At 43.9% G+C, this 26682-nt stretch overlaps 1 protein-coding gene across 1 annotated transcript in view; it reads left to right on the top strand.

Moving 5' to 3' along the window:
- The window catches only part of Fras1 (Fraser extracellular matrix complex subunit 1), a 245647-nt gene extending 223156 nt beyond the window's left edge, over positions 1-22491 (top strand). The window contains exons 62-73 of the mRNA XM_051198572.1: positions 520-795; positions 3057-3289; positions 5826-5986; positions 7363-7577; positions 9604-9754; positions 10713-10820; positions 11686-11845; positions 12677-12793; positions 17082-17248; positions 18518-18723; positions 20359-20505; positions 21510-22491. Coding sequence (XP_051054529.1) covers positions 520-795; positions 3057-3289; positions 5826-5986; positions 7363-7577; positions 9604-9754; positions 10713-10820; positions 11686-11845; positions 12677-12793; positions 17082-17248; positions 18518-18723; positions 20359-20505; positions 21510-22103 — 2535 coding nt within the window. The 3' untranslated portion in view covers positions 22104-22491. The remainder of the gene's footprint in view (positions 1-519; positions 796-3056; positions 3290-5825; positions 5987-7362; positions 7578-9603; positions 9755-10712; positions 10821-11685; positions 11846-12676; positions 12794-17081; positions 17249-18517; positions 18724-20358; positions 20506-21509) is intronic.
- The last annotated feature ends 4191 nt before the right edge of the window (positions 22492-26682 follow it).

The following is a 26682-nucleotide window of genomic DNA, read 5'->3' as shown; positions in this document are numbered from 1 at the left end:
AGCCATTAGGAGGAAAATGCTCAAAGGTCACCAGTGGACTCTGAATCTAGAGTCAAGTAATAGGGACTCCTCTTCTAACTCCCCCTAACTAGTCTCTTATGTATTAGAAGAGATGGATACTTCAAAAGTTGTCTCCTATTTGACTATGAAACAAATATACTTCCTTCATTAATTCTTTTTTCTATTTTGGACAAGCATACCTCTATACTCCATTAACAATTGAATGCAACTCTAAATTAACAGGCGCCATTAGTAATAGAATCTGGGTTCCAATGGGTAAAAGAATTAGTGTATTTTTTCACACGAGAGATAAGGCTTTGGTTTCCAAATGCAGCTAATAGGATATTAAGGCTTCTAGAAGGATCTCCTCCCCTTACAGTGTCTTCACCTTTGTCTAGCAAGGAACTGCAGAGTTTCCTGTTGTGGCTCATGGGATTGCTAGGAGAGAAGAGGCTGTGCAGTTTCGGGAAAGGCCGTATAGTTCCTCAACCCAGCCTGAGCTCAGCTGCTTTCTCCTAGGTCGTCACCCTTGCTGACTATGATCACGTAGAAGAGGTTACAAAGGAAGGAGTCAAGAAAGCCCCATCTCCAGGCTACCCGCTGGTCTGTGTCACGCCCTGTGACCCCCACTTCCCTAGGTATGCTGTCATGAAGGACCGCTGCATCGAGGCTGGCGTCAACCAAACATCCGTGCAATTCAGCTGGGAAGTGGCTGCCCCCACGGATGGCAATGGGGCTCGGTCTCCCTTCGAGACCATTACTGATAATACACCATTCACCAGCGTCAACCACAAGGTAAGGTGGGCTGAACCCATCAGGAGGGAGAGGACTGGTGTTGCTCTTGTCATATTCCATGAGGTCTGTGCATGGCATTTGCAGTAAATCAAATAATCAGGTCGAAGCTTAGATGTTAAGAAAAGTAATGTGGTATAATAGGAAGAGAACTAAGCCAGCCATCGATTGGCCTATTCATAAATCCCGAGTCTGCACACTTTTCTGCCCCCTAATATGAAGGCGCTCTTTGACCTCTCTTAGTCTCCTGATCCGTAAAATATTTCCTGCACTTGGCCACTTGATAAGATCACTGGCCATTGTGCCTTATAAATGATTAAGCAAGTCCAAGCTTCCAGGTGGCTATCATTAAGTGATTCCTTTTTATGTATTTTTAATCATACCATAAGAATTTGGGTATAAACTTCTTGCAGAGTCAGATTTCTACCACATTCACAAATCTTCCATTAATCAGCAGATGCATGGCACACAGTAGGGAGTGAGTTTTAAACAGGATAGACCACATACTGTGTGGTCTGCACTTTGCAAAGCCCTGTGGGAGGATGTGAAAAGGAGATCCTAGGGCAATTGTCTTTTTTTTTTTTTTTTTTTTTTTAAAGAACACCCACACCCCATACAACACCCACCAGAGAGTGGTGACTAGTACTGTTTGCCCAGACTTGGGAAGATGTGCTCTATAGCAGATTTCCTCATACACTAGTGATATGGGTGGGGTTTTATTTCTTTTTTTTAAGACAGTCAAGGCTCGGGCTCAATGCGGACTCTAGCTGTTTGGTACGTAGCAAAAAATTTTGCATTTTCACTGCAACTCCTTTCGTGAGATTTTTAGGCTACACTTCTTGTAGAATAGGGTCACTCATAGCCATTGTCTTTGACACAATGTACTCACAAAGGCGGGAAACCCATTCTTTTGCAATATAGCACAAATGCAGTATTAAAAACTTAAGGGCTTGAGGTATGCTTATGAGAGCTATTGCTGCACACACACGAGAATCTGCATTTGAATCCCAAGAACCCACATAGAACTGGGCATGGTAGCATATCATTTCAGTGATTTTATGGTGAGGTAGGCTGTAGAAGCAAGAAAACCCCTGGAACTTGCTAGCCTGGAGTGTGCAGAACTATGACAAATAAAACAGAGACCCTACTTCAAATAAAGTAGAAAACAAGGACAGAGAACCCAAGATATCAGTACACACACACACACACACACACACACACACACACACACACACACACACACCACACTATGAGAGAGAGAGAGAAAGCTTATCATAACTATCTAATTCTGTTTCAAACAGAACCTTGTATTTGAGCCAAAAGTACATCTTTTTATAGGTACTAAATTTATAGCACTGTGGCTATAATTTTTCTCCTGTGTTGAACTGGTGACTAATACTCTTTACCCCAGTTTCCTTTGCTTGATGTTCATTTCTTCAATTATTTATTTAATACCATTGTGTTTATGCATTTTTGTAACATGCCTAACATCTCTCCTAGATTAAGTCCATTTATAAATAAATAAAGAGGTGGCAGCTAATTAAAAAAAGTTTAATGGGAAAATTTTCTTTAATTTTTAATGGACTTCAATGAAAATTGTTTCCATGGGAAGAATTATAACATTTATGTGATTGCTTTGTGGGAGGTCTAAGACACTGAGAAATACTAATTAATTTTCCTGACCTATGCATACATCTGACATGTTCAGGTGACAGGCACCTACATTGTGTCTGAACTGCCCTTGTTCCTCTTGCTTTTGCATTTCTGGAAATGTGAAGGAATGTGGACAAAGAATTTCAAAGGTGAAGAGGTGTCAGGGAACAGGTTCTCAGCCTCAAGCTTTTATGATACCATGACCTCTACAATGTTGTAGGAAGCAGTGGGAATCTCTCACTCTGCCTCTGTTTCTGAGGAGCATTGAGAATTGCTCTGGATGATAGATGAAGGGAGGGAAGGAGGGAGGGAGGGAAGAGGCGGGAGGGAGAAAGGAGAGAGGAAGGGATAATGAATGATGGATGAAGGGATGGATGGATGGATAATGGATAGATGGATGATGGATGGAGGTATGGGTGGTGGAGAGATGGATGATGGAGGGATGGAGGGATGATGGATGGATGATGGATGGAGGGACGGATGATGGAGGAATGATGGATGGATGGATGGCCTCCATAGCTAATCCTATAACAGTGCTTACTATATCATGCCTATCAGATACAGTGCTTATGCAGTTGATTCATGTCTGTGATGCTTTATTTCTCTCTTAGGTCCTAGACAGCATTTACTTCAGCAGGCGGTTCCATGTGCGTTGTGTGGCAAAAGCTGTGGACAAGGTGGGACATGTAGGGACCCCCTTGAGGAGCAATATTGTTACCATAGGAACAGACAGTGCTATCTGCCACACCCCAGTGGTGGCTGGGACAGCTCGAGGCTTCCAGGCACAGTCCTTCATTGCAACCTTGAAATACCTGGACGTCAAACACAAAGAGCATCCAAACAGGTCAGATGACACCCCACCACCACCACCATGAGTGGATTTCAGGTATCCTTGTGTGTTTTCCAGCCATGGCAGGACAGTGAGAGACATTTCTGCAAAATTAAATAGTGACAACTAGAGTGTCAGAAGAAAGGCTTCCATCAAAGTCCTCTCGAGGGCTGGCCCCTTGCCTGTCTTCCTAGCCTGGTCCATCTCATCTTGTGCGTTTCACGTGCAGAGACTCACACTACCTCCCAAGGGCTTCAAGCTCTTTGGTGGGTCAGAGCCCCAACTCCAACCTCCCCACTTGCTGGGGTTCGGTCCTCTTGTTTCTAGGAACACTTTGAGAAGTCCCTCCAATCCTCTGGTGCCCATTGGTGCTGCTTTCAGCGTGTGGCCAACATTCTTGGCATCCATGTAGAATGGTAGATGGTGAAAACCATAAGGAAAAGGACTGCAATGCTCTGTGTTGTGTCTCTTCCACCTGGTTCAGTGGTCCTGGTCCCACCTGGCCCAGTATCTGCTGAACTAATGAGTAATAACACTGTCAAAGCTACAAGTCACTAGACTAATTTTTTTCCCTCTGCCACCATGATTTTAATGGGAGACGGATACTTACATTTCTTGCACAAAAAAAGGCACTTCTTCCATATCATACATGTTGATGATCTTCACAGAATTTAAGCATTTACCTTTATGAACCACTGACTAGGGCCAAGTCTATGCAAATCCCTCTTCTTTTCAAACAGAATAGAATTTATTTTTGTTAAGGAGCAGTAACAGAAGAACTCGGACAGCATTGACCCTTTCCTAGGTAAAGAGCCGTGCTTCTCAGTCTCATGTCTGGATTCCTCTGGAAAAAAGAAAAGAGCTTGCAGACCAGCTTTAGAAACTCAAAGCCCACACTCAATGAGCTTTGTGAAAATTTAAACTTGTGCAATGAAAACAAATGCAGCCCATAAGTACGGCTCTGCTTGCGTCCCGGGCTTTAACCAGTATTTATTAAGTTCATATTTTATTTTGAATTGTATTCTACATGCTCTGCAGAGACAAAGGCAATGAAGGAAACGGTCCTTGTCCTCAGAGTGGGGAGGCGAGATAAGTAGTCTGTGAACATACAAGAAATAGCAGCCAGTGTGACTAAGTTACACACAGCCTGGGACAAAGACTTCCCGAAGCTGAGGAATAGAGATGGTGGGAAAGGTTGCTGCAGACTGTGGATGGTCAGAATAGAATTTGAGGTGCAGGGGGGAAGAGGGGTGTTTGGATAGATGACTGGTTTTAGATGCAGAAAGATACTGTGGGTAGTAGGATTTGTCTGGGTGAAGAAAATGACCTTAAATTTTAAGAATTCAACCATTCCACTTTTCATTATTATTATATTTAAATAAATGCCTAACAGCATATACTCAGGCTGGGGGGAGGGGATGTCTCAGTGGCTAAGACAATTGGCACACAGTGTGTAGAATGGAGTTCAGATCCCTAGAATCCATGTGAGAAAAAAAAAACTCAGCAGTTGTTGAAGCTGCTTGTAATCCCAGCACTCAGGAGACAGAGACTGGGGTTCACCAGGGCAACCTGGCTAGCCAGGACTACTAGAACCAGTGCTCCAGGCTCAGCAAGAAACCCCGCCCTGAAGCGGAGTGAGATCCAGGGGGACACCAGAGGTTAGCTTCCAGATTCCTCAAGGACACACGAAGGCACACAGTGTCCGTGCACCTACACCCATGCAAACATGCATACACAGAACTTATATGACACGCATGAAGAAACATGTAAACATGTCTACGGCCATACCACCCTGAACACGCCTGATCTCATCTGATCTCAGAAGCTAAGCAGGGTTGGGCCTGGTTAGTACGTGGATGGGAAACGTGTATATATGCCAACCCTCAGTATACATGGAGACAGAGTGGAGATGGTAGCTGCATCAATCATTACATGTGTATCTACACCCATGCAAGCATGCATACACACAACAACATACATTACACACGGGGATGGCAGCTGCATCGGCCACTAAATTTTTGTTCCTAAGGAGACAGGGCTGCCACTTAAAGCAAATGGAATCTTCAAAGTGATTTGTGAGTGTAATGTTATCTTGTATGGGGAGGAAAAAAATTATACTTCCTGATTGCCATGGGTCTTGAAGATCCAGGAGTGAAAGTGACCCTGTGTATATATCTATATCAGAGGTTCTCAGCCCGTGGCTCGAAACCCCTTTGGAGCGCAACTCACTATTTCACAGGGTCTCGTAAGACCATCAGAAAACACCAATGGTTTCATTAGGATTCATAGCAGTAGCAAAATTACAGTCATGAGGTAGCAATGAAAATAATGTTATGGTTGGGGTCAGCACATGAAGACCTGTATTAAAGAATCAAAGCTTAGGAAGGTTAAGAACCACTGATTAACACCCTCATGTTCAGATACAAATTTTACATGGTTGAGGGAGAAAAACTGCTGGATTCATTGATGAAGAGAAATTAGTAATGACAAAGGGAAGTGCCCAGTGGGTGGCTCCATCCTGCAGCTGCACATCCTGTCTTCTCCCCTCCAGAATCCACATCTCAGTGCAGATCCCTCACCAGGACGGCATGCTGCCACTCATCTCCACCATGCCCTTGCACAACTTGCATTTCCTGCTGTCCGAGTCCATCTACAGACACCAGCACGTCTGCTCCAACTTAGTCACCGCCCGTGACCTGCGAGGACTCTCGGGTGAGTTTGCTCCTGTGTAACAGCTTTGGGCATGGGGCTCTGTGAGAAAGATTAGACTTTTTGTGGTTTCTAGTCCTCAACTATCTCAATTTTTCTTTTTAGAAAGCATCCATGCACAGGAAGCACAGCTGAAGTAGTCAGGAAATGGAGGGTCTTTCAAACACAATTAATTTAGATCCCAAGCCTGTTCTGAGCCATTACCTAGACTTGAACAACAACAACAACAAAAAAGCTTGACCTCCTTCAGCCACTGTGTTCTTACCAGTGACATGAGAACAACTATTTCTACCACTTAAATTGGGAGGATCCCATATGATATTTGTTACATTTAAAACCCTCAGTGGTAAATATGAGTTACTTTCCCGCCCATGGAGACCAGCCTTAGTTTCAGGTTCCTGTGATTAGCAACATCTTTAGATGCTGAAGGGCGGATGCTCTAGATGCAGGAATGGAGATAAAGTTTAGGGGACATGGTTTCCTTTAGAGATCAGCATCTACATAAAGGCAAGGGAAAGAGGCAGACTTGGGCAAAGGGAAACACCCAACAGCACTTCAAACTAGCAAAGAGAAAAATACTGATGGAAACCCTGCATAGCCCACCTCCCTCTGTCACTGGGTGGGCCTGACCTTGGCTGGGCACCCCACAGCCAATGAGAGCCCAAAGAAGCCAACTGCTAAAGGCTGTGCATCTGTGTTCACAACAGACATTTCACTTTACAAAAAGTGCTGTCTGCTTCCATTTACTTTGGCAAGTACACATGAAATGCGTGCCCACCCGCACGTTGCCCGCACCGGTTCAGCCAATGAATCATTCAACAGAAATGCATTCATCTGCTCTTTCATATTCATTAAGTATGGTTTTTGGTGGTGGTGGTCTTTGTACAGTAGAATTAGCTGAGCGCAAATTATTCCTAAACCATTGAACTACACATGAAAGTTGAATTGGTCTAAATACATAGGCAATGAAAGAAACAGTGTGATTAAAAATTGAAAATCTCTACCTCTCTCTGTTTAAAAATACTTACATTCATTACAGGTCAACTGAGTTCCTGGTAGGGCACAGGGCTGGTGCTGGTGGCAGACATCATGAGATGCATTAGCTCTATTAAATATGATGGCCACTTTTAGTACTCTAAAAGTTACATTCTGAGACCGGCAATGTACTCAGAGGATGTAGGCACTTCTCCCTCTCTCTCTTTCTCTCTCTCCATTTCTCTCTCTCTTTCTCTCTCTCTTGACCTCACTGTACACTGGGATTCCAAGTTAGATCCAGCCATAGTCTCAGATGAACAGCTCAGTGACCTCCCCTTCACCCAGCCTCCTGGCATGCTCAGACCAAGTCACTGTCCCCTGTTGGCTCCCTCCCTCCCCTACAGAGGCAGGGTTCCTGGATGATGCAGGTTTCCACAGTACTGCCCTGGGCCCTGGCTATGACCGCCCCTTCCAGTTTGACCCAAGTGTCCGGGAGCCGAAGACCATCCAGCTGTACAGACATCTGAACCTGAAGAGCTGCGTGTGGACCTTTGACGCATACTATGACATGACAGAGCTGATTGACGTGTGTGGGGGTTCCGTGACTGCTGACTTCCAGGTGTGTTCCCTGGGTTATTGTGCTTGGATACCATCACATAGCATTCCAAACCGGGCTAGCCAGATAGGGCATATTCTGAATAAGTCCCTTGTCTGGGTCTCGGCAGTGTTGTGGTTAAAAGAGCCCCCATGTCTTCTAAATCAAGTTAGAGTATAAGAAAATTACTGTGGCAAGCCATCTGTACAAACATTGAGTATCTACTTCTTTAGATGGATGTGTGATTTTTTCTTTCTGTGTATGCTTTGGGAAATGGAGATTTGCATTTGGTAGTGGGGTCCTTTATGTGGGTGTACTGTCTTCCCCACTTGGTATGAATCAGTAGCCGGTGGCACGCCTCTCAGAAGACAACTGGATTCCAGACCCTGAGGAGACTCCATTGTTTCAAGCACATTGGCTCTGTGCTTATTCCAAGCTCACAACCCCGGCATAAACAAATACACACACAGGCATGTTTGTATGTGTGCATGTTTAGCAAACCACTAAACAGTCCTGCTGAAGGCAGCTTTTCTAGGGAGAAGCCAGAGGCTCATAAGGACAGTCCTGTGGACAGTGGGGCTAAGCCACCTCATAGGAAAGTGAATTCTTAGCTTCCATCCCACCTTTAAGCATTTATCCCAGTGAGCCAAAACTTGTTAGCTGCTTGTTTTTCATTCCAAAACCAAGTTCGGCCTCACTGTACAGGAGAACCGACAGAGAGACCTATCATTTGGGGAGTATCTTTTATTCAAATGTGTTTTCTTTTTTCCAGTCCTCTGGTTTTGTGTGCACCACTGCCCTCTACTGGATAGAAATGTCAAGGCAGCCTGTGTTTATTTCTGTTTCTGTAGATGCCTGGCCTACTTAGTCCAAGGATGTAAACAACAACCATGATTGTTCCTCCCCTCGAAAAATAATGTTCTCTGTTCTCCATGATTTTTCTTCAAATATAGATCTGAATATTTTGACCATAATATTCCCCAAAGGCAGGGATTGCTTCTGTCCACTTTTAAAATTTAAGACAGAAATACCCCAGCACTCGGGATGTAAAGGCAGGTGGATCTTTGTGGGTTCAAGGCCAACCTGATCTACAAGAACTAGTTCTTAAAGATTAGCAAGTGAGATCACCTGGGGTAAAGGAAAACACTGAGAAATAAGGGAAAACACATCCTTCCACATGTCATCATAGCTGCCCAATAACAAAATAAAATTGTTTCAAACTTACTAACTTAGCTTTTTGGTATTAAAATACATATTTATAGAGAAAAATATGAATTTTTAAATAAATTTTCCTATCCACACATGTATACAGTTCACTGTGAAATCATATGTTACCATTTTGTTATTTTCCCATCCAGGTTTTGTTCACAGCCTAGTAAAATTTATGTTAATGCACCAAATTAATAACTATAAGAGGAGCCCCCTTAGATAATAGTGTTCCCTTGAATGTGAGATCTGTTCTCTTCAAACATTTCTTCAAAATACTACCATCTGTGCCAGCAAACTGCTGGAGCCCATGCAGCCCTGAGCTGTTGGTAAGCTTCCTAGATGTGATGTCAAAGCCTGGCCTTTGTTTCTGGCGTGTGGATGCAATTCTTACTAAGACACCCTGAGCCAGGATGTGTTCATGCCAGAGGATGGGACTCGGGTACCTTGCTGATCCCCATTGATCAGTGCTTCCTACAGGTCTTGGGTAGAGCACACTGACAGTAGGTTCCAAGTCTGTGAGCCAATCCCTTGCCTGTGAGACCTTGTCTTTCCAGCAAATGCCTCTAGAAACTGATGATGGGAAGCAAAGATGCTTCTTACTGTTTAAAAATATTTGTGTCCCCTCCTCACAAAAGTCCCTGAAGATCGCCTCTTCTGAAGATGGATCCTGGCCACCTTGTCCCTCTATATTCTTTAAAGATGAACTGCAGGTATAGGTGCTCGATCAGGAATTACTGTATGACCAAAGGACTGGGTGAAAACTAAACCAAGAGGTGATGGTCTTCTGCCCTTTCCTCCCAGGAGAGAAGTAAGCCTGCTTCTTGCACACTTTCATTGGCAGGTGAGGGACTCGGCTCAGTCGTTCCTAACAGTGCATGTGCCTCTCTATGTGTCCTACATCTATGTGACAGCCCCCAGGGGCTGGGCCTCCCTGGAGCACCACACAGAGATGGAATTCTCTTTCTTCTATGACACGGTTCTCTGGAGAACAGGTATGCCCATGGATGTCTGAAGCTCAATCATTATTAACTAAGCAATGAATTCTAACAATCACACCATTCCCATGGTCTTCTAGGAAAAAAAGGAAGGCTAACCGAGATCTACAGAGTATGCTGATCCATTGCTCTTTTGTTTGCTTGTTGTTTGTTTTTCCATTTCCAATGTTCTGTGCTTCAACACGACCCCAAGCCCACAGCCCCATACTTCCATTACTCCCATACTCATCCACCCCTCCCTTTCTGGGGATGACACCCTTCATCTGAGGGAGAGATGCTGAAGAGCTCCAGGAGCATCTCTACGTGGGCTTCATTCCTAGTAACTGAAAATACATCCATCCTTCTGCTTCATGCCTTGAGCTCAAGTCAGCTGTTTGTTTTATATTTCCCAAGGAAAAAGGGCTTGACATTCTCCTGCCTAAACCAAATCAACCCTTGGGCCTTTGGCTCTTTTCTTTTTTATTGTGTGTATGGGTGTGTGTGTGTGTGGGGGGGTTCATTCTTTTTATTTTTCTCCTCCTTTGATTACATTTTATTAGGTCATTCTGAACCAATTGGGCATCATGCCTATCACTGACTCTACTCACTGTGTGTAAAGCCACAGTTGACTTTCTACAAGGTCCCCTGTCCTCTCCACGGTTTGAGTATAAAATAATAGACAGCATGACTTGGGACTCTGTGGGCCTAACCTGCACCTGGGATCAGTGGATAAAGAGCTCCTACAAGGACAGTGGATCTGGTTAAAAACAAAATGAAAAACAGAAGCAGGAAAGAGCTGCAGCACCCTCATGCCTGCAGTCAATGCTCATATGAATATATAGCTCTCTCCAAACCACATTCCCATAAATACTCGGATCCTCCTAGAGACATCTCTGGGACAGTTGTCTAAGAGGGTCACTATCTGGGAGATCCTATCCATGCCCTGACTTTGTTTTGTGTGTGGTTGTTTGTCCAGGGATCCAGACAGACAGTGTGCTCTCTGCCAGGCTTCAGATCATAAGAATCTACATTAGACAGGATGGCCGACTCGTCATTGAATTCAAGACCCATGCCAAATTCAGAGGTAGTTTCTTTGTGTCTTTTTCCTATTTCTTTCTCTTAAAAAAGTCTGAACATTCAGAAATTTAAAGATTACAACAATGAAGAATAAAGTAAATAGCTGTTAATGTTTTACTATTTACTTATGAACATACACACACTCTTTTTGGTAATCTCATTTGAAAAGAAATTTCCATTTTCATGTACTTTACCCAAACACTTCAGTAGATCTTCTCTCAGAACAAGAAAATCACTGTACCATTTCACATCCAGTGCACCTGAAATAGAACAATAGCCCCTGAGCAAATATCCCCTTACCTCACAAATGCTTTCCTACTTGCTTTATACTTTATACCTATACACATAAAGGAAAGTAGACCCAATCAAACTCCATGTGTTAGATTTTGGTTGTGTTATCCCATAAGTTTCTTTTCATCCAGCATAGTCACTCTACCTTGAACACTCACACTGAATTTTAAGAGTAATGATGTTTTGTTAGAATAACCTTACTTTTTAGAGACATCTACACTTTTCCTCTTCCACCAAAGACTTGAGTAGATCGAAATGTGATTACATCCAACACTGATATTTCTATTTGTAAAATACTAAGTCCCAAAAATGTGTCTGCTCACATTCCAAGCTGAATATGTTCAGTACTCATTGTCCCATAAATATCAGTAAAGTTGTGTGAGCACAGCACATTCCGTTGTCATTATGAGTAGGGTTGTGGGCTGGTGTAAAGATGTGATACTAACTCAAACATTGTAAAATGCGTTCTAAAGGGTACATCTGCCCTTAGTATCCTTAGTTCTTTGCTAGAAAAAGAAAAGTTAGGTCCTTAGGCAAACACAGTAAACTCACAAATCAGAGTGTGTTTCCCTCTGAAACAGGACAGTTCGTGATGGAGCATCACACTCTCCCAGATGTGAAATCTTTCATATTGACTCCAGACCACCTAGGAGGAATTGAATTTGACCTGCAGCTCCTATGGAGTGCTCAGACGTTTGACTCTCCACATCAACTCTGGAGAGCCACAAGCTCTTACAGCAGGTAAACACCATGACAGATGCTTCTGGCTTGATCTGAAAAGTTTTCATCTTCATTCAAGAACCTGAAACCTAGACACATGAAGACTATTCTGGAACCTTCTGAATGCTCTCCTGCCTTCCATTTAACCTGAAAAGGCTGGGGTTGCTACCTAGTAACAAGTCAGTGATAGATACAAATACTTCTGGGGAACTTTGTGTCTTGCCATAAGCACACTAATTCCCACTGGATGCCCCACCATCCCCATGAGAATCCATAGTTTTGATTTCTTCTGCTCTGAAAAGGAATGAGGCCTTGGAGTCTGGGAAGGGAACCCTGAGATGGAGAGCTAGTTATGGTGGTGAGTGTTCCAAGGACACAGCTTCCATTCTGCTCCGGGGAGATGCTCTGTCTCCTCTGTCTCTGTGGCATTTGCCTCCTTTTCTGCAACCCCACCTGCCTGGCATAGTTCACTTTAACAGACAGAGCTCCTGCATTTAAGAATATGTTGGCAGGTTGTCATTTGACAAGAAACACTAACCAAACTGCCAGGCAGATTTCCTGAACTCTCGATTCATCATCACCTGAACCTTCCAGATTTCTATAAGCAGTGTGCCTTTTGTAGCTTTCCTCATAGAAGGGACTTCAGCAAATGAAAATGTTGTTTGTTTTTTTAACACCTTGGGATAATTCTCTGAAGGTGAGACTAATCAGAGATGAGTCCCTGAAAGTGGCACCTCCCAGATTTGTCAGTGCATAAATGACACCCAGGCCCTGCTTCATGAAGTCATGTCTTTCTGGAGCTAAAATAATGGGATGTTGCCTGTGACCTCAGTCTGCTCTTCCTGTTTCCAGAAAGGACTATTCAGGGGAGTATACCATCTACCTGATCCCTTGTACCGTGCAGCCCACACAGCCATGGGTGGACCCAGGAGAGAAGTCTTTGGCCTGCACTGCGCATGCTCCAGAAAGGTAGGCCAACATAGGTGATCCTCACTGACTCCATTTATTTTGTTAAGAATTCTCCTGCTCACTAAAATACGTTTGTCACCCTTAAGTGAATGCCCACACTGCTTCCAGAGTCATTCACAGGGTGAATGCTGAATCACCCAACAGCCCTAGCCCCAACTAAAGCTCAACAAGGGAGTCCCCTATCTTCTTCTATCAGCTCTCTGGGTACAGTGACCTTGGTGACCTTGGTGACCTTGGTGCTGTATGTTTTTGTTTATGAATGGGGTTCATTGGTGCCTCGCTGTTTTAAGTGACTCCTAAGCATAGAGCTGAAGTGTTTTCTAACTGTTCCTAAGCACATAAGTACTATCGTGTGCCCTATGGAGTATTAGATGAACTCCATTCGGGCATGAGTTAGTGTGCTGTTGGCCATGAGTCTGATGTTAATGAATCAATGATGTGTATAAAAGGAGTACACAAAAGAAACAGTTGTGTGTTGGTCTGTTGGTGAAATTCTGTAACCAGACATTCACAGAAAGCTTGTTCTGGACCTGCTGGGAGCAGGGACCCAACACCACCAAGTCAATGTTCCTAAAGACTTTATAGAACAAACTACAGAGAGTAAGGGCAACCACATGGAGCTGGAGATGTGCACAGCAGTTAAGAGCACTGCTGCCCTCTAGGGAACACAGGTTCCATTCCCAGGACCAGCATGGCAGCTAACAGCCATCTGTAATTGCAGTTTTCAGCGTCCAACCCCTCCTCTGGACTCCACAGGCACCAGGCACATTTGTGGTGCACTGACATACATGCAGGCACACACTCAAACACATAATGAAATAGCAAAAACATCTTGAAGGCATCAGCTCATACTTAGCTCAGGCCTGAAGCCACCCTGTGCCTTACTCCAGCATTCCATGGCATTATTCATTCCGGTTTTACCAAGTACCTTTCCTGGTCTGAACACTGAGATTATAAAATTATGTTACAACAGTGTATTAAAAGCCAGCCAGGCTTCAGACACCTTATAGTTTAGTGCTACCTGAGAACTGAGCAAGGCACCTAGAAAATATTGAGAGACAAGGCCAAAGCAGGAATAGCACTAAGGGACAACTATTGGAAGTGTGACTTGTAACTTCCATGTTGAAAAAACAGTTAGCTTTGGTAATGCCGGGTACACAGGTTGGTTAGCTGCATGAGATATTAACCTTCAGGAGAGGGGTGAATTCAAAAGATAAGCAAACAGGATCAATAGGAATAAGGAGTTTTTCAAAAAATGGTGTCGAAGAAATGGTAGTAACTGATCACAGATGAGAGGCCTTTTTTTTTTTTTTTTTTTTTAAGAGCTTGCATTTTAGGGTAGAAAACATTCCCAAATGTCTGCATCCTGCAGTGAAAGAGAGAGCTAATAATGCATGGGATAAAGCCAGGTCCTTGAGGGTATATGGACTGTCATCAGACACGAAGGAAGGGACTAGCTTTAGCTTGGAGCCAAGACAGTTCATTCACTAAACAAGGAAGGCAGGCAGAGCCTATGGGTTCCAGAGAAGTGAACTGACTGATCAGGGCATTGGCCAGAAGCAGAGCACTGCTGCCTGAGGGAGGGGAGGAAGTGAGCAATAGGAGAAGCAGGCTGGGTGGTTTTTAAATTGTTGTATTATTGGTGGTAAACAAGCCACAGATGCAAACATACACACTCATTACATATTGACATATGTGTGTACTGGTGTAACATCACTACGATCAAGACAATACACAGCCGTTTCCTCCAAGTCTCCTCACATCTGTCTGTAGCTCCCCCCTCCCTTTCTCCAAGCGTCCCCTCATCTACCTTCTGTCACCAGGAGAGTGAATTCTCTAGAACCTTATATGTTATCATGCATCCACAGTGATTTTTCTCTGGCTCATTTCACATGGCATGATTATTTGATTTTCTGTGTCACTGTTTAAATAGTTTCTATTATTGCTGAGTTACATTACATGGTATAGAAATAGCAATATAGCAATTCATCATTTGATGGACAGTTAGGCCCTTTCTAACTTGGATCTATTTTAAGTAGATCTGCCCTGACTATGTATGTGCAAATTTTATGTGAATACATATTTTCTGTGTTCTTGGGATGGCTGGATCATATGCTAGGCATATAGCTATCTTAACAAGTTGGGGGCTGTTTTCCCAAGTGTTTATGAATAAGTGATTATGTGTGGATATCTCCACCATGGCTCCTTTGCATTTCTGAGAAGAGTGTTCAGGAAGGTTCTGCTGTGGCTGGAAGAATGAATGGTTTGATAAAAGAAGAGAGGGGCTGAAAAGATGGGGATAGTATGTGAGATGATTGAAAGTGGAATCTGGGGTGTTTGTCCAAGCAGCAATAGGAAAATAAGTGGCTGCCATTGGGTGGAGAACAAGCCCATGGCAGGTAAGGAAGTGATGATTTAGACAGTCTCTGCCTGGATGTTGAGCCACCATAGTTGACAGCAGTAAAAATGCTTGAAAGTATCCCAGTCAGCCACATACAGGAGGGTTAGTGACCAGGGAAATCCCTGAGGCTTTGATAAAGACTTCCCATGTAGGACCGAGTGCTCCAAAGTCTCCCACTCTCCACTCATTGTCCACTGTGGGTCTCTATGTCCCCATCTCCGGCAAGAAGCTTCTCTGATGTGGGTTGAGCAAAGGCACTGATTTACATAAGTACCTTTAACAGGATAATATGAGGTTTTCCCCTAGGTCTATGGCTGATCTAGTCCCATGTTCTCAGCCACTTTAGCAGTTTCCGGTATGGGTGTGAAGGAGTAGATAACTATCCATGAAAAGCGTCCAGGAAAAGTCTAGCTGGGACCCTGAAGTAATCAAAGAACCACTTCAGGGAACTGTGGATGGAATTCAGGAAGAAGAGAGACCCCAGTCTGCTGAAGACAGGAGGGAGGGATGGTGACAGGGAAACCATGAAGAACAGAGGGTGGGTAGTATGTTGGGATATGCAAAGGAATTTGCTCTACATTCAAATTTTTATTTATTTATTTGTTTGTTTGTTTGTTTGTTTGTTTTTTATTGTGTCAGCTACTCAGAGAACATGTATGTGACAAGCTTTTGTTTAGCACCTGTCTGAAATAGAACATTACCAGTGCTTGGAGACTCTTGTTTTTGTTTGTGTTATTTTGTGTGGAGATGTTTTCTTCATCATTAGCACAGAGTCTTGCTTGCTATCATTCAGGCTGGATTTGAACTCTCAGCATAATTCAGATGAGTCCATATTCTTCCTGATTCAGCCTGCAAGTGCTGGGAGCCAGCAAGTCTAGCAAATCTGTGAGCTCCAGGTTCTCTGAGAGCCTTCCCTCAAAAATACAATGGAGAGTGACTGGGCAGAGACAGCATCAACCTCTGACTACCACATGTGCATACGCACACACTTGCCCCCACACATATGTGCAAACAACACACATGTATCACACACACTTGGAGGAGCGAAAGTGCTACTGCTACCGAAAGAGTTCTAAAGACTGAATTATCCTGTTATAGGGATGTGGTTGAGTTGGTAGAATGTTGGAGTGATCTCAGCATTGTAGAAACGGAGTGGGTGGGGTGCATGCTTGTAATCATTGGACTTGGGATGAAAGAGTAAGGAAGGGGTTAAAGCTGTCCTAAACTACATGAGACCTGTTGTTTGTTTTTAATCTGAATCTAAATTTGCTTTTAACTAAATCTCAATCGTTTGATTTTATCAATAAAGACTGGGAAGCCAGATGCTGGGGTGAAAAGCTGCTAGCTCAGAGAGGCAGAGAGAGCAGTCAGCTGCCATTCCTCCTTCACCAACACCCCAGAAAGAGGCTTTATCCCATGCCATCTCAACCCAAAAGGTCACCAAACTCAATGTCCCTCCCTACTATTTCCCTATCTGTCTTCCAGACTCCCTCTTACTCTCTGTGGCTGTTTCCTGTCAACTGGTTGCTTGCTTTACCTCTTGCCTTATGGTATCTTTTTTGTTTGTTTGCTTGTTTTTAATCCTGTTTACAATAAGCAGAAAGGTCTTGGATTAAAGGTGTGTGCTAGGGATGAGCCACACCACAACTAGAAATAAGTTATTTTTCCAGTAAATAACACAATCTCAGGGTTCACAGTGCAATCAAATATCCTGCAATAAGACCCTTTCTAGAGAAATAAAAATGAACAAAAGAACAGATTATCCTTCAGTACATGGTCAGCATCCACAACATGCACTGTCAAGAAGGAGAAGGCAAAGAACACAGCTCACATGCCCATGCAAAGTTGACCCTGCCCTCAGGTAGCTCTCATTTCTCTCACATCTAGGTTCCTGATACCCATTGCCTTCCAGCAGACCAACCGCCCTGTTCCAGTGGTGTATTCGCTCAATACCGAATTTCAGCTCTGCAACAATGAGAAGGTATTCTTGATGGATCCCAACACGTCTGATATGTCCCTGGCAGAAATGGATTACAAAGGAGCCTTTTCCAAAGGTGAGTTGCTGCCTCAAGCTGCAGTCAGTGGCTCTGCCTAGAGAGGAGACTCTTCTGGGTGAGCCTTTAGGCTGGGTGCATATCTGCCCATGTCTCAGTCAGCGAGCTCTGTGGCAAACACCTTCTGGGCTTCCATGCCAGAGCCATAGATAGAAGTAGGGGAGACTCACATTCGTCCCTCAGTTTACAAAATACATCGTCGTCTTGGTGTTCTTGTGATTGGCATCATAGAACTATGGGGAAGCACTGGTCTGGGTAGGAAGATGTCCAGTCTGATTCTAACATGATGTCTAAGTTGATAAGTTATCTCAGCTCTGAATTTCCTGGAAGGGTTGCAGTAGCATTCCTGTCAGCTCCCAGTTACACTGTCAATGCTGTTGCCCTCCCTAGGCCAGGTTACTTAAGGGAACAATAACTGAGTCTATCTTTTGGACTCTTGGAAGAATTAAATAAGACAATATAAAGAACTTGAGGTCATCTCAGGCGCTGTTCAAAAAAGAGTTCCCACACTAGGACTTCTGTCAACCCAGTCTTCAGCATTTTTACATGGACTTTGTTTTGCCTAGAATAGTCTGGCCTGTCTCTCTCCCCAAAATATTCTGAGTTCTTGTTCTTGAGTTCTTGTTCATGTGTTAGGAGACAGCTCAAAGATCATCTGTCCTTAAACCCCTCTACACACCTCACCCAAGGCAGGGTCTAGCCTGGCTAGCCCCACAAGCATTCCCCTCTTGTAGCAGGCAGTGTACAGCATTGTACACGCTGTTAGAGTGAGTTGTCAAGACAAAGAAGCCTTGCTCTGCATCACTCTGAATCCTACCATCACTGCCTGCAACCCTGGCAACTTTCAGCAACTCACTTAGCCACTCAGTGCCTCGGTTCCCTCAGCTAGAAGACTATTAGCAACCCATGGGTTTTACTGCATGAGAAAATTTTAGTACAGTATTTAGCAAATGCTGAACTTGATAGATGTTATCAATAAATGTTATTAATCTCTTTGCTCTCATTTCTGCCCTCTCATTTGCATCTCACTTATCTCTGTGTCCCTTGTGCACAGTGAGTGGTTAACATATCAGAAATGCTTCAGTAATATTAATGAATTACAGAAGCGACAAATGGTAAATGTGTATTTCCAGGGCATTTGGAGTCAGAGCTCTTCATAGGAAAGGCACTTTTGACTCTGAGGAAGAACGTCAAATCCTCTCTGCCCTTGGCACTTCTTTCTCTTTAACCTCTGAGTCCAGTCTAATTGCTGTCTTTCAATCTTCCCAGGACAGATCCTTTACGGCCGAGTCCTTTGGAATCCGGAACAGAACCTTCATTCTGCTTACAAACTGCAGCTGGAGAAAGTCTATCTTTGTACTGGCAAGGATGGCTACGTGCCTTTCTTTGATCCTACGGGAACAATCTATAATGAAGGGCCACAGTACGGATGCATTCAGCCAAACAGACATCTGAAGCACAGGTTCCTGCTGCTGGTAGGCTCTCGATCAGTCCTACTGTCGAGGAGCCCTTAGTGAGCCAATGTCTCGGCTGTGAATTCTAACAGCAGCACTGTGTTTTCCCTATATTTCTTCTTGTTGTTGTTTCTCTGACCAGTTACCTACTGCATTACCAATTTTATTAGCTATGGTGGGCCACAAGACATGCTGTTATTAATATTCCAGGAGGAGGAAACTCTAAGCCAGTGTTTCTCCAAGTCTGGTTCAAAGGCCCTGAGTGTCCCTTACATTCCTTCTAAGAGTCTAAGGTTGAAATTGCTGTCCTGGGACTACAATAGTGCCACTTTTGCACACTCACATCCCCACCAGAGAGTTTATTAACATGGTTTCAGAGTCCGTGTTGTGCTTGGGGGCTGCAGAAATGGTTCAGTGGTTAAGAGTGGTCCTACTCTTTCAGAGAGGACCCAGTTTGGTTTCCAGAACCCACATCAAGGAGCTCACAACCCAGGGTATCTAATGCCCTCCTCAATCATATATCTTCTCCTCAAGCACCGACATGCATATGTACATATATACCTACACCACACACACACACACACACACACACATACACACACACACATGCATGCATGCACGCACACACATGTGCACACGCTAACTAAACAAAGAAGGAGAAGAAAAGAAGGAAGAATAAGAAAGTTTTGAAGTGTTGAAAACTATCCAGGTGATGGAGTATGGCTCAGCCAGTAAACTGCTTGCCATGCAAGTATGAGGTCCTGAGTTTGATCCTCTGAGCCAACATAAGGAGTGGTTACCTATAATCCCAGCACAGGGAAGACAGAGACAGGAGGATCCCTATAGGTCACTGGCCCATCAATCTAAGCAGTCAATGCATTCCAATTTCAGTGAAAAACCCATCTCAAAAATAAGGTGAGAAAGTGATTGAGAAACACATCTAATGACAATGTCGGGCATCCACACACAAGTACACACCTCCTACTTACAGCTGTGTTTAAAGCTAGATTTTCTTCTTATATCAGTTAAGATAGTATATCACTGCTGACTGAATACAAAAGCATTAGGGAAGCTCACAAAATGGGGTGTCCTTGGGGATGAAGATGAATCTTGTCATATCACTAAAAAATTAGTTAAGTTAGCATATAATGTATATTTACAATAAATTATAAATTTAAAATGAGTTAGTACAGGAGTATTCTCTTTAATTGTTCAGGTTTATTTTCTAATATAGTAAACATCGATAGAAAATCACATAAATAAAAGTTCTTTGAAGTCTTTGGTTTTTAACTATGGAAAGGATCCTAGGACCAAGTAGCTTGAGAACTGACTGTCTGCTGGGCAAAATGAATTCATGTGCAAGATTCTTGTCAGTGGCCTCATAGATGACTAAAAACAATATCAAAACAAAACAAAAAACAACTTTGTAATTTTGTGTTGATCATGGCTGTCCTTGGTCACACATGGCCTGTGAGACACAGGTTAGATAGAACCTACCAGAATCCTCCTTTAGTGGTGTCCAGAGGCAGCACTGACTTGGGAAGAAACCTTCCACAGCCCACTCTGCTCAGCCAACCCACAGAAGCAGGGTGAACATCCTTCCTTCCTCAGTACTGCCTTTCACAAGCCGTGTCTCTTCCTCCTAACTAATTCTAGGACCGCAGCCAGCCAGAGGTCACCGACAAGTACTTCCACGACGTGCCTTTTGAGGCACACTTTGCTTCTGAGTTGCCTGACTTCCATGTGGTCAGTAGCATGCCAGGTGTGGATGGATTCACACTCAAAGTAGACGCCCTCTATAAGGTGACTGTCACTTTCTTTTGATAACCTTCTTGCCTCAAGGCCTTCCTCCTTGTTATTAAACCCATCCTTCACTCCCAAGTTTTCCCTGTCCCCAGGAGACCAAAGAAAGGAGCATCTGTCATTGTCACCAATATATGGCTGCTCTGACTTTTCCTGAGTTATCTTAGATTTCTAGCTTTGGGGCGGTCAGCTGAACCAGCTGATTTCACAGGCATACGGAAAACACTGAGCAAAGCCCAAGTTAGAGGGACACAGATGACTAGTATCAGATAGGAAAAAAATACCCCAATTTCTAGCAGCAAGCACGACTTTCCAATATCAAATTTTGCACTTTTTTTTTTTTTCTCTGTCTCCAAGTGTTTGTCCATGACCTTGAGATTCAGGGCTATCATTGCTCTTTTGAAGTTATTTCAAAGACATGCCATGTCCCCAGGTGGGCAGACGAGGAGGCAATAAAGTGCTCAGTGGGGGTGATCACGAAGTTTGAGTTCAGCAAATTTTTGTCATGAATCTGTATATTACGTTTAGGGTTGTTTAGTGAAAATTTGTTGACTGACTCCATTTTAACTGAAGTTCATCAGTAAATAGTAAGTTAGCATAGGAAGCAGGTAAAGGGCACAGAGAATAAACGTGGTAGTTAATGTATCATTTCACTGCTGTCAATAAAGACCAATAACTCAGAAGCATTCGTTTAGGTAAGGAGACCGTGCTGTCAATAAAGGAGACTGTGACAAATAAATTCTTAGGCTATTCTGCATGAGCAGGGAAATTGAAAAGAATGTGTATAGCTGTCCTGAAATCATCCTAATCTGAAATAAAACAGGATCCTTAATGCTTGATTCAGCTCCCTCCCTGTATCTCCCTGTATCTTGGAACATAGAACATCCATTGCCAGTACTTAATTGAGACCATTTCTCTGCCCTGTCCTATTGTAGCAGGTGTCTTTCATGTCCTTTCTTCTGAAATGTGCTTAGATAACACCTCCCACCTCTCTCCTCCTTCAGGTGGAAGCAGGCCACCAGTGGTATCTCCAGGTGATCTATGTCATTGGCCCCGACAGCATCTCGAGGCCCCGGGTCCAGCGCTCTCTCACAGCCTCTCTGAGCCGCCACCGAAGGGACCTGGTGGATCCCCGTGGCTGGTTGTCTCTTGATGACTCCCTCATCTACGACAATGAAGGAGACCAAGTCAAGAATGGTACCAACATGAAGTCCCTGAACCTGGAGATGGAGGAGCCCATTGTAGCCGCCTCCCTGTCTCAAACTGGAGCATCTATTGGCAGTGCCCTGGCTGCTATTATGCTTTTCCTTCTGCTGTTTCTGGTGGCCTGTTTCATCACCAGAAAATGCCAGAAACAGAAGAAGAAACAGCCCCCAGAGGACACTCTAGAGGAATACCCCCTGAATACCAAGGTGGATGTAGCCAAGAGAAACGCAGACAAGGTAGAGAAGAATGTCAACAGACAGTACTGTACTGTGCGCAATGTCAACATACTGAGTGACAGCGAGGGCTCTTACACATTCAAAGGTGCTAAAGTAAAAAGAATGAATCTGGAAGTCAGAGTCCACAACAATTTACAAGATGGAACAGAAGTTTAACGAGAAGACCCATGTGTATTTTTTTTTTTCTAAACTCGTTTTTATAAAGCAGGGAGAAATACTGGTATTTTTATAATCTTTCCGATAAAAAGAAAAAAAAAAGGGAAAACTAGCTTTGAGTGGTGGACAGCACACATTGCATGCATAAAACTCACAACTGAGCTACCTCATGAAATAGAACCACTGAGGTCCCCAGGGTGGCGGAGTAGAGCTACGCCTACAGGTCCCCGTAACAGTGCCAGAGGCTGTGCAGAGCAACTCCGTAAGGTTCACCACGGAAGTGCTTTAGAATTAGGACACACACTACACAATTAGCCTTGCTGATCTCACTAAGAGAGCAGGGCACAGTGTGTAGCAAGTATCCGAGAGTGCAGACCCTTTGGTTTCCTCCTTTGCCGCAGCTTTCTACTGTGTGGGATGTTCTGGACATCCAGGCAGCAGAATACAGGCTGCTGACTCAGATTCCACTGAGAATTCTGATCAGCACAGCCCAAACAATTGTGCATTGTTTCCACTTGCTGTCCCACACACCCTGGCCTCTAAGTACACTTGGTTTTTCTAGAGCTCATTTTGAGTGGGGATCTCAGCATGGTTTAGACTGGAGCACATGTCTGTCTGTGATTTAAAAACAGGGAGGTACAAGCCAGGGCCATAAGGAGTGCTGCAAAGTTCCACAGACTTTGTGTGCCAGAGATCCTTTTTAAATCAACCACCCTTCCCGCTTCCCCAGGCCTTCTGCCGTACAGCAATGCAAGGCAAGCCTGTGTGCTTCATGTTTCCAGTTTTGTTAGTGTTTCTGGAAAGTAAGAGAATACTTTGAATAAGCAATTTTACTAGAGGTTGGAATGAAACCAGAGTTTACAGATATACATGGGGCCTGTTTGCTGTGTGTCTGTCACACATCCGATAGAGGTGCTGTCCCTAGCACAATAGTTCGGGGACTTCTCTCTGGGGGTTCTTTTCTGGTAGCTCAGGCGCTTAATTTCCCATATCAGTACATAACAAGGCCACAAATATGTGGCTTTGACTTAGCATAGTATTCCAATAGCAAGTTGAATATCCTGTGTGTAGCGTGCACACAGCTTGCCTTTGTTTATTTTTCATTTCTACCTTACCGGCAAAACATTATACATGCACATTGTGTTTTTAACCAGAGGCACAATTAATTCCATTAGCCAGAAGTGAATGCTGTTATAGTGCATGGCACATCCTATCACTAAGCAAATAGCATAGCATCCGCGTTGTAGAGTATGTATATGGAAATGAACCAAACTCTTTGAGAACATTCCAGACTCCTACTAAAATCTAGAAAGAATGAACCATGAAAAATTGACAGGCCCCTCTGCAGACCCCACGCTTGAGTGCAGAAGCCTGTGTGAGCCACACCTCCTCATTCTTGAGTAGTGCCTTGTACATTACCAGCATGTGACACTTGTTTGTTGGATGAACGAGTGGATGGTGTGATGAGTGAGTGATAGTGAGTAAATTTAGGAAGAAGAGATTACAGGGCATATAGAAGTGCTCTCTGTTGTACTTGGCTTGTGAAATAGCCCTCCAACTGGGAGGGGGGAAAAGCACACTTTTAGGTGGGCATGACTGGGGGTGGTCCTGAGGAGGCAGGAATAGAAAGGATATAAATAATGCATGAGCTGTGTATCGGTATCTAGAACAGATTTGGTGGACAGCGGGTTTCACTTCTGAGAGTGGTGCAATGTGTTCAGGAGAGGGCGTGTTGGATTGAGTCCAGAAAATCCCTGGCTTCTCGTGTGCTGCTGTAGACCAGCTTGCATAATTCAGGGCAGGAATTCTGGAATAGCCTCAAGAATCTGGAATTGATACCCATTTCATGTAGCAAAGCTGATAAGCCAAGCATTAAATCTCCAGGACAACCCAGAGGGCTAGAGCAAGGACAGGGTGCCAATGTAGGGCAGCTTCCCATTCCCACTTGGCCCATTACTGGTCATACCACATGGTGCCTGCTGGGATGTTCACACATTAGAGCAGCAAGTACCCATGGGCTCCCATGTGCTGTTGACACACACCTTCCAGTGGGACAAGACGTGTGAGGAAGTGGCAGAAAGCCGGATGCAGGAAGGGTGACCTTCACGTCCAGGTGGGGAATGACATCAGCCTGTACCGACCTGGACATAGGGAACTTTGAAGGGAAAGCCCCGGATATGGCCCTGCCTCCCTGCCTTGCCATTCCAGACACTCTAGAAGCCAGCACTTCTCCAGCGGATGCCCACTTCTTAGACGGGGAGCGTTAAGAGGTGTGAGGCTGAGATTTGCCTCATTGATGTCGAATTTTTCATTTCATTTACATTTTCTACTTCGTCTTTTGATTGGATGGTTTGATGACTAATGTGGATTCTATTTCAGTGAAAGCTCTGCTTTCGGCGCTTCTTACTGATTCACTAATGCCTTGTGTGTGCTTTACTAACCTTTTTGACCATACCTTCAGGTGGGCAGGAACCGAAATCGCTCAGCAGGGTTGCTCTTTGCTGGCAGATGCTGGCTGTGAAGGTCAAAAGAAATAATTGTCTGCACCAGTTTTCTGTCTTGCCTGCCCCTTTATTGTACCAGGGTCTTCTGAAAGCTCCTGCAGATTCCTATTGTTGGATAGGAAATTGTGTGGGAAAGCATTTGCACAGTCTTAACAATAGTCACTCTCAGTCTCCCGTAGGCATTTGTTACCCCTGGTTATTTCTCACCTACTCAGACTGAGGAAAACATCTGTGGTGCTGTCAACCTGAGTTCTTGACTCTCAAATGATTTTTTTAAATGTATTTCCAGTACGAATTTGTGTGTTATGAATTTCTGATTTCTCCAATAGCATATGCCACTATATAAATTTGTATCAATAATAAAGGGCAGCCTGGTTGTCTTTTGTTTGCTTTGCTCTGTTCTTTTTCCATTATTCATCTCATTAGTATAGACTTTGCATGGAGCTGGTGCAACATTCTGCAACTCAAGGCTTATTTTTCAATAAGCCTTGAATCTGAAACATATTAACTGTGCTAAGAGAAAGATGCTGAATAAATTCGTATTCGTAGATCTAGTTTTGCTTGTACAATCAGAACAAAGAGAAATAATTTAATTTCCATGTCAATACAGTTGTGACCAAGCCTTCTCAGGATCTCTGATATAGTGTGAAGATGGCTGTGTCCTTTTTGTTGCACAAGCAAAGGCTTGCTGAGAACACCTGGGAGATGACCAGATCACCAAACAAGAGTTTATTGGCTTGTGAAAGACACAGTGGCAGATACAGAATGGAACTGAGCCCAAACAATTTGGCATTCTGCAAGCCTGTGCATTTGTGTGTCTTTACCCTGGGATAATGTGAAAAACTGCCAAGGACAGCGACCAGCATGGCTCTGTTGGCACATTTGCAAGCTCAGAGAGACCTAAAAACTCAGCATGCCTTCATAAATCCTGGGGAAGGGATGCCATATCCAAGCCCCTAGGTTCTCAATGACCCTGGGACCTAACGATCTTCATATCCTCATAGTGTGCCATTGTCAGCCTTTGCCTAGCAGCAGACTCAGCTCTAGGGTGCATATCTCCAGAGCCCGGGGCGGGGAGGGGGGGAGCAGCAGTTCAAAACCAGTTTCTAAACTTTTATAATTGGCTATAAAAATGCTTCTGAGACCCGAATTTCATTGTCATAAAATTTAGGACTTTTGAGTGGCAGAATATTCATTTCCATTCAGAATTTAAAATGGTTCATAGGATTTTTAAACTGAAAACCGAGGAAGGAAATCGTTTCTAGAATATGTTACTATGTTCAGCCACATGGCATTGAGGTCATGAGAAACCCACAATATAGCTTTGTATGTCTCCACTTAGTATCAGGATACCCCAAATGAGCTGGATAGAGCTCTTACATAAGCCAATCAGAATGATACCTTGAGTTAATAGCCCAGTCACAGTCTAGGGACAATGTCAAATGAGGTGTTGAGTATGTTTGTAAGGCAACCAAGTACCATGAGCCATATGATTTCTACCTTGACCCCATAACAACTCAGAGGCAGGTGTCCTAGATAATTTTCTTTGAAAGTCCCAAATGAACACAAGAATTTCAAAGCCTTAGCAAGGAGAAGAGTTGCTGAAAATTGGCCTCAGGTTCCCATCACTCTGCTTGTATTCGTGTGCTGAAAGAGTTCCATCACTCGGTTAATAGGACAGAGCCATTCTGCAAGCCTTTCTTTAAAAGCTGGCAGAGGTTTCACCCTTAAGTCTGCTTTGGTTTAAAGCTATTAGGTTCTAGAACTAGTCTACAAGTGATAAAAGTTTATTAGGATCCAGCCTCTGTGACAATTTCCAAAAGTTGTACAAACCCAGGTCCAAGATATTCCCTCAAACATCCCACTGAGAAATATCTCAAAAATGAAGCAATGCTTGGGACCAAAGCGCCAAGAAGCTGACAGCATCCAGTGTTCCAGCCTCTTCAGCTGGGACCAGCAGTGTGAAGGCAGTGATGTGTGAGCAGCTTCAAGTGGCCAGGCCCTTCTGCTGTTCCTTCTTGTCATTTCCTTCTTGGCCACGGGTGTTGTTGGGCCTCCAGTCTCTCTTCCACAGT

This window comes from Phodopus roborovskii, unplaced genomic scaffold, assembly GCF_943737965.1.
Source record: "Phodopus roborovskii unplaced genomic scaffold, PHOROB, whole genome shotgun sequence".
NCBI classification, from domain to species: domain Eukaryota; kingdom Metazoa; phylum Chordata; class Mammalia; order Rodentia; family Cricetidae; genus Phodopus; species Phodopus roborovskii.
This window is presented reverse-complemented; position numbering and strand designations above follow the sequence as displayed.